The 8,277-nt window shown below is 35.5% G+C and overlaps 1 protein-coding gene across 2 annotated transcripts; it reads left to right on the forward strand.

Annotated features, from left to right (window-relative positions):
- Positions 1–596: 596 nt before the first annotated feature.
- On the forward strand, positions 597–7,831 carry LOC111291958 (protein MEI2-like 2). Of its 2 annotated transcripts, XM_022884107.2 has the most exons (13): positions 597–802; positions 1,608–1,661; positions 1,773–1,916; positions 2,001–2,470; positions 2,671–2,829; positions 2,923–3,039; positions 3,139–3,290; positions 4,465–4,556; positions 4,685–5,627; positions 5,729–5,813; positions 5,903–5,971; positions 6,248–6,427; positions 7,141–7,831. In XM_022884107.2, exons 2-13 carry the CDS (start codon positions 1,619–1,621, stop codon positions 7,255–7,257), a joined length of 2,571 nt encoding a protein of 856 aa, XP_022739842.2. In that variant the 5' UTR covers positions 597–802; positions 1,608–1,618; the 3' UTR covers positions 7,258–7,831. The 2 variants fall into 2 exon arrangements, with proteins under 2 accessions (XP_022739842.2, XP_089623030.1); XM_089766904.1 differs by having other exon boundaries at positions 2,671–3,039.
- The last annotated feature ends 446 nt before the right edge of the window (positions 7,832–8,277 follow it).

Raw genomic sequence — 8,277 nt, forward strand, 5'->3', positions numbered from 1 at the left:
ACCCCAACTAGCTACTACCCAAATGCAAAATTAAAACCAATCATAGATCCCCGCGTGTATTAAAAAAAACCTGTCGTTGGATGTCAAAGGGTCAGTTTGTCTGGATGCAATAAGAATTATTTTGAAACACATTTACACAAACAATCCTCGAACCAATAACTTCATACCACATCATAAGACAGAGCATGGCAAAGTCGTAATAAAACGGACTATAAAGGGTAAATGGATAAACCAAAATTATCTGCTTTCCTTTTTTTTTTTTTACTTTGTGGTAGTTGTGTTGTGTCTTGTGTGGGCTATGTGTCAACGGATGCCAAACAAATTCAAATTCAGCAGAATCTTTTATCAAGTGTTTTTTTTTTTTTTTCAAGAACAAAAACATAATTCCTAAGAATACTGTTTTTTTTTTTTAAAATTATTTTCCTTCGAATTATATCTCTTTCTTTCCAATCATTTTACTCTCTCTCTCTCTCTAATAAATTTTCTTCCACTTTCTCTTTAATATATTGGTACTTTTACTTATTCTTTTTTTTTTTTTTTTGTTTTCGGTTTTCTTTCAATCTTCTTTATATTTTTTTTAGTTTTTCTAGTTTCCCGGCGAGGGTGAAGTAAGTAGAGGGGTATGAGAAAGAAATATCTCGGCTTCTGCGAAACTCTGTCTTTCTCTTTCTATTTCCCTTTTTTGTATATATAATTTTGAGTGATCAAAGACAAAAACTTTGTTTGGAATCAGCCCAGTCAAGTTAACTTCTTCAATGGACTCTCTTTAACTACTTTCTTATATACCATTTTTTTCTAAAAGGTATTTCTTTTTCTTTTTTTTTTTCTGCTTTCCTGTTTATTTCTTCCCAGGTAATTTCTTTTTTTTTTTCTTTTTGGTGGGTAATTGTCTATTTATTTTATTATTTTTATTTAATATCAATAATTACTAGTGAAAAAGAAAAATAGTGAGTGATGGTGAGAGAAATGTTCCTGGGAAACTGCTGAAAAGGGCTTAACTTTGTTTCCGAGTGTAGAAATTTGTTGACTTTGTTACTAAGTGAAGTTCTTGTTGAGTTGCTGAGTTTTGATGATTTTTTTTTTTTTTACTAAAGTGCAATTTTCCATTTTCTTCGATAAAATTTCCTCATTTCATGTTTTGGGGTGTTGACTTAATAATGTTGCTGTTATTTGATCATAATTATCAGCTCTTTAGATTTGCAGTGTAGATACCCTTATCAATTTTCTTTCTGATCTTGACCGTTTGCTCACTTTATTTGTATTTGTGTCATCCATAGAGAATCATTGCATGATTAACTACCGAAAAGTGAATTCTAGTAATCAGTATTTACAATTAAAGTTGTGTGATCAATGACAGATTAGAAATATTGTAGTTTAACAGTAGCGAAATGATTATGAAACTGGAATCAGAAATTCCATGCTAGTTACTTGAATTGCTTTACAGGAACTGCCGTGTGTGTTAGAATTCAGTATGAACTTGAAAATTTTAGTGATTCTTAGCCATATGCTATTCTATTCTAGGGTTTCACATAACCAGTGCTTTATATGCTGAATTAGTCTGCATTAGCATATATTGATGGTTATTGCTTGAAATTCTTTGTCTACAGAAATTGATTGAATGGAGCCAAGCTCAAAAGGTTTGATATCAAGTCAATATGAAGGTATAACTATCTTGTTAAATCTGGTCTAGGACACAAATGCATATGATCTTATTCATCTTTGCTTATCTATTGTTGCCAGATCTTGATCAGTCATTCTTACTTGTATTGTAGGTCCATCTAATACTCCTTTGGTCAACATTTCTAGAAAGTGGGAAACTGGTGCATGGGGGATCCCACATGGAACTGACGCATATCATTCATCAAGCGATGCGAGCTTGTTTTCTAGCTCGTTACCTGTCCTTTCTCATGAAAAATGTATGTGCCAACTGTTGATATGAAAATGTTGTGTATTATGCTATACTTAGAATAGCACTGAGGTTTTGGTTTGCTAAAATGCAGTGAACTTCGCTGATGTGGCGCATTCTGGTCAATCTGTTGATGAGAACTCTCCTAATTTAAGTAAGCTAGAGCTTGAAAATGAAGGAAAGGACCCACTTGAAGATGTTCAAACAAATGCAATTGGAAATTTACTTCCTGATGATGAAGAGGAGCTCCTTGCCGGCATAATGGATGACTTCGACTTAAGTGGGTTGCCTGGTCAGTTGGAGGACTTGGAAGAATATGATGTCTTTGGTACTGGAGGGGGAATGGAATTGGATTTTGAACCTCAAGAAAGCCTTAATATTGCTATATCAAATATTAACCTATCTGATGGGGTTCCTGCTAATGGGAATGGTCCTAACCCTCTTGCAAATGGTGTGGGAACAGTGGCTGGGGAACATCCATATGGCGAGCACCCTTCAAGAACATTGTTTGTACGAAATATCAATAGTAATGTTGAAGACTCTGAATTGAGATCTCTCTTTGAGGTATTCTATATTAGGCTTTATCTTGCTCAATTTAGCTAGTATTCTGGCTATTAGATCCCTTTACCGATAGCAGTTTTATTTCTTGGTTACTTGACCAAGATTTATTTTGGTCCTTTTCTTTATTTATGTGCACAGAATGGTTTTCATCTTATCATACTAGGCTAATAATTATTATCTTGAAATTTCTTCACTTCTTGCAGCAATATGGAGATATCAGAACTTTGTACACTGCATGCAAGCATAGGGGTTTTGTAATGATTTCATATTATGATATTCGGGCTGCACGCACTGCAATGCGTGCATTACAAAATAAGCCGCTAAGGCGAAGAAAACTGGACATTCATTTCTCAATTCCCAAGGTTTGGAGTAGTGTATTTTGTTTTACATTTGAGTTTGACAATGTTGATCTCATCAAGAAGTTTAGAAGCATTTTTTCCCTTGTAATATACCAGGATAACCCATCAGAGAAAGATATAAATCAGGGAACTCTTGTAGTATTCAATTTGGATCCATCAGTATCAAATGATGACCTTCGCCAAATATTTGGGGCTTATGGGGAGGTCAAAGAGGTATTCATTTTGCATAATTTGTTCTTCTACTGGTTTCAATTGCCATTTTCAGATGTCTTCAGCACTTGCTGGTTACTTTTTTGGTTGTGAAAAATGCAGATCAGGGAAACACCACACAAGCGACACCATAAGTTCATAGAATTTTATGATGTTCGAGCTGCAGAGGCAGCTCTTAGAGCATTGAATAGGAGTGACATAGCTGGGAAACGCATAAAGCTTGAACCTAGCCGCCCTGGTGGAGCTCGTCGAAAGTAAGCATTAATTTTAACTTCTTTGTGATAAACTTGCAGATTCTTGCAATAAATGAGATGAACAAATAATCTTTAGGTCAGATAAGGGAAGTTAATTGATCCATGAGAAGATTTTCTTGTTACTGATTTTGATTACACAAGCATGTTCGCAAAGGATTCTTTTGTTTTGATGCAACTAATATCTTTTTCTTGGAAGAGTGGCACTCTTGCAATGTCTTTCAATCATAATGACTTTTGATTCTATAGCTTCTTCCAAAACTATCAGTAGTGGAGCGATGTATGATCTGATTTCTTGTAGCTGTTTCTGCAAGATGATCTTTAGCGGGATATGATTCGAGAAGCACTAAATATGTGCTGTTAATGCTATTATGTTGTTTTTAATCTTGTGGGACTGAAATCGGGAATGATCATGAACATATACGAGTTAGGAGATAAGATAATATCTCTCTGTTTATGTAACAAATCCATAAAAGGGAATAGGGAAGATGGTGGAAGCCTTTTTTTTTTCTTTTACCTTAGTTGTGTATTTTATCCTTCTAAGCGGAAAAAATTTACAAAATAAAGATGGAAACCTGGACTCCAAGTCTTTGATATTTTCTATTGTATTAAATCTCTTTCCTTGTATATCTTCCCTTAAGGGAATGCAATGTAACTTTTGAGATAAGAAGAGTCTTAGTGTCGATTGTCTATGTAGTCGTTTAGCCAGTTTTCCACTTTTAATTACAGTTCTTTTATGAATTTTAAGTTAAAAAATTGAAATTCAGAATGATTATCATAGATTAGTAACGGTAGAGCAGGTATTGTCAATTCTTGAACCAACATGGAGAAAGGGGAAGTGCAATTGTTGTGGCTTTCAAGAGTACTTTTGCAAATGCTCTTCCTTAGAATGCTTAATGCTTGTGGCAATTGGGCAACATGCTAAATTGATTTTTCTTAATTCAGCTAACTAATTTCATGTAAACACTTTCTATGCTTCTCATAACTTTCTGCACTCGTTTTCTTGGGCATCTAAAACATTTGTGCATATTTACAACTGTTCAAGTGTTGCTATCTTTGACAATCCAAAAGGGATCTCTGCTATCTTTGAATCTTACAATTGCACTTTCCTCATAGTTGCTAGGCATATTCTTACACTAGTATAAAGAAATTAAAATTGATGTCCCTTCTTTTTTAGCTTGATGCAGCTGCTGAGTCAGGAGCTGGAACAAGATGAAGCTCGAAGTTTTAGACATCATGTAGGTTCTCCAGTTGCGAACTCTCCTCCAGGTAAATATTGTAGATGCACGTCAATTATGTGTGCTCAACAACTTTATGCTCTATACAATTACTCCATTATCTGCATCTGTTGAAAATGCATTTTCTATTATTAGCTGAATAAAGCATCGCTGTGACAGGTAACTGGGCACAATTTGGCAACCCTGTTGAACATAATCCTTTGCATGCTTTTAGTAAGTCTCCAGCTCTGGGATCTTTCAGCCCTGTAAATAACAATAATTTGCCTGGGTTAGCTTCAATTCTCCCACATCATGTGCCTAACTCTCCTAAGATTGCACCTATTGGTAAGGACCAAGGGAAGACCAACCATACAAACCAGATTTTTACTAGTACTGGAGCAGTGCAAGGAGCAGCCTACCAGCATTCTCAATCCTTCTCTGATCGGAAATTAACTGCAAGTCCTGGACCAGTCTCTGGCTTTGGTGAATCTAATTCAAATTCATCCAGTGCTGGAACATTGACTGGTCCTCAGTTTCTTTGGGGAAGTTCCACTCCTTACTCTGAGCATGCTAGTTCTGCTTGGCCAACATCATCAGCAGCACATCCCTTTTCTTCAAGTGGACAGGGTTTTCCATACACAACTAGACATGGCTCTTTCCTTGGTTCAAGGAACCACCACAATGTAGGATCTGCTCCTTCTGGTGTGCATCTTGATAGGCACTTTAGCTACCTCCCAGAGTCACCTGAAACATCCTTTATGAGCCCTGTTTCTTTTGCTGGTGTGGGTTTAAATCGTAGCAATGGAAGTTTAATGATGAATATTGGTGCTCGTGGAACTATGGGTGTTGGTGTTGGTCTCCCAGGAAATGTAACTGAAAATGGCTCACTTAGTTTCAGAATGATGTCAATTCCAAGGCACGGTCCTACTTTCCTTGGGAATGGTTCTTATCCTGGACAAGGAATGGCTGGCAATGATGGGTTGGCTGACCGCAGTCGAAGTCGGCGAATTGAAAATAATGGAAACCAGATTGATAACAAGAAGCAGTACCAGCTTGATTTAGATAAAATAATTAATGGAGAAGATACTAGGACCACTTTAATGATTAAAAATATCCCCAACAAGTAAGACAAAGTTAATGAATGGTGAAGAATTACAATGCTTGTAGGTTTTATGTAAAATGGTGTTTTCCTTGATGGTTTTTGCTTTTATTCTATTTCTTTAGGTATACTTCAAAGATGCTACTTGCTGCCATTGATGAAAATCACAGAGGCACTTATGATTTTCTCTACTTGCCAATTGATTTCAAGGTACTTTTGCCATGTGGATCTTTGACATGTTGTATGGTTATGTCAAGTCAAAATTGCTTGTGATTATTAATTGACCAATCTGATTGCAGAACAAGTGTAATGTAGGTTATGCCTTCATCAATATGATCTCTCCTTCACATATTATCTCTTTTCACCAGGTTCAATCTTTGATCCCTTTTCTAAGTGTGTGAAAAAAGTAGTATATATTATCAATAAGTTAGTATTTTTTAACATCATGTAAGTGTATTAAGAAAAGAAACTAAATTAGTAGGTTATTTATATTAAATGGGACTAGGAGTCTTTTTTCTGGTTTTCAAAGGAATTATATACGGCAACTTAGCCATACGAGATAAGGATGTTAGAGTTTCATACTTTCATACATGTATCTTCTTGGTGAAGAAAGAAAAGATTTATTTCTGTTGAAATTTATGCAGGCTTTTAATGGAAAGAAATGGGAGAAGTTCAACAGCGAGAAGGTTGCATCTCTGGCTTATGCTCGAATCCAGGGCAAGGCTGCCCTTGTGGCACATTTCCAAAATTCAAGCTTGATGAATGAAGATAAGAGATGCCGGCCAATTCTGTTCCATTCAGAGGGCCAGGAGACTGGTGATCAGGTAATGTATTTCAGTCATGTTTTTCATGAGTTGGAGGGCTTTTACTAGTATTTGTTCTTGTTTAACTCTGAAATTCCTTGTAGACTATATTAGATATATGAATCCTAGTATTGGATTAATCCACACAAACCCAGGCAAGAAATAGTGCAAAGAAGGAAAAGTAAAAATAATTTGTAAGCTTTCATCTTTCTGCTCTACTTTATGTTTTACCTGCTTGGATGAAATGGGGTGCCCGTGCCCTGAAATCAATTCAAATGGACAGCTAAGAAAAAAAAGGGGGAGGTGAGGTGGATAGAAAAAGAAGGAAAACTTCTCTAACTTGTTCCTAATATCTGATGGGAATCAATGACCAGGGTAAAAAACCTAGTAGGTTTGTAATATTAACAAATTGAAAGAACCATGAATACTACATGTGGCTTAGATTTGGGGAGAAAATATTTCAATCATTTTTATAAGGCCTATTATTTTGTTTTGGTTGAGGGACGGAGCTGAAACAGCTAAGCAAAGGATTGACCCCTGGTTGTGTTATTTTCTGCCCGCATCAATATCAATACTAAAATGCCAAAGTATTAAACGGTGCTTCAGTTATAAGTTATATTAAAAACTTTCTAAAATGAATGGATAGATTAATCAGGGCCATACTCTTGTCAAAGGTTTACGGACACCAGTATAAACTATGTGTTTGTTATATTTATATGTTTGTGATCTTGCAGGAACATTTCCTCTCTAGCAATTTGAACATCTGTATTCGCCAACCAGATGGGTCTTATTCTGGGGATTCATTGGAAAGCCCGAAGGGCCTTGTAGATGAGAATCCAGAGAAGAGTTAACAATGCATTTGGAAATCTTACTCTTAGCTTGAGAAAAAATGGCTAGGAGTGCTAAAATGTGGATAGGTGTGTTAAGTGTATAAAGTTGGCAGAGAAATCAAAGAACAGGTGTATGTTATGCTTGTGTCATGTGCAGTGTCTGCTTTTCAGTTACGGACACTCAATGGTAATTCACTAGAGAAGTCAAAAATTAAATGAGGCAGAAAGTGTTTTGTTTATATGTAGAGAAAGAATTGTTTTTGAACCAGGGTTCCAAGAATAAGGCGGAGCGTGATGCTAAGAATCGAAGTTTCATCGCACCGGAATGCGTGCATGGATCTCTGGGGTTTTTGCTTTTTTAATCATCGACATTTCTTTACTATGTCATTTATGTCAATATGCTGATACTGTTACTTGTTTTGTATGCAAATCTTTGTTGGGGGAATCCAAATTCCAAGGTAAAGGGCTGTTTATAAATTGTATAGGAGGGGGCCAAACAGACCCTATAATCCTGGTAAATGTAATGTGTAACAGTGTTGTGAACATTTGTCTTGTATTTGTCAATATTTACGTCTCTGTACAGATATTCCAAGCCTCTTTTTGTCTTCCTGTGTGTTTCCAGCACATTTTTTTTTAATTTAAATTTAATGGTCAACGATGTATATTTCACTAAACATTATTTGAGAAACATTACTTGGAAAATAAGGGGGTTTGCAGAAAACATTATTTAATCCGCTTCAGAGATTCAATTGTATGTGTAATTGAAATTGGAAATATATAACCTGCGTGTTGTACCATCGTTCGCATTTGAGTGGGGGTATGAATGGCTACAGAAAAAAATTTGAAATATGAATTAAAAGTTTAATTCGCTATTTCATTTAATTATTTTTAAAATTAATATTTAGTAGCCTTAATTTAAATTTCAGCATTGCGAACCTTTCTTTTTTTCAGATTATGATCATTTTTGCAAAAAAAAAAAAAAAGGAAATATTTGTTCAGCTAGACCAAATGAAAACAGCCAATTCAAATTGTTACAGCTGT

This window comes from Durio zibethinus, chromosome 10, assembly GCF_047325235.1.
Source record: "Durio zibethinus cultivar Kanyao isolate XHJ-2024 chromosome 10, ASM4732523v1, whole genome shotgun sequence".
In the NCBI taxonomy this organism is placed as follows: Eukaryota; Viridiplantae; Streptophyta; class Magnoliopsida; order Malvales; family Malvaceae; genus Durio; species Durio zibethinus.

Bases quoted from the DNA above. Each gene is read 5' to 3' on its own strand.
- LOC111291958 (XM_089766904.1), top strand. From the start codon at position 1,619: ATGGAGCCAAGCTCAAAAGGTTTGATATCAAGTCAATATGAAG. The intron at 1,917-2,000 runs GTATGTGCCAAC...GCTAAAATGCAG, and splicing joins TGTCCTTTCTCATGAAAAAT to TGAACTTCGCTGATGTGGCG. The intron at 3,040-3,138 runs GTATTCATTTTG...TGAAAAATGCAG, and splicing joins CTTATGGGGAGGTCAAAGAG to ATCAGGGAAACACCACACAA.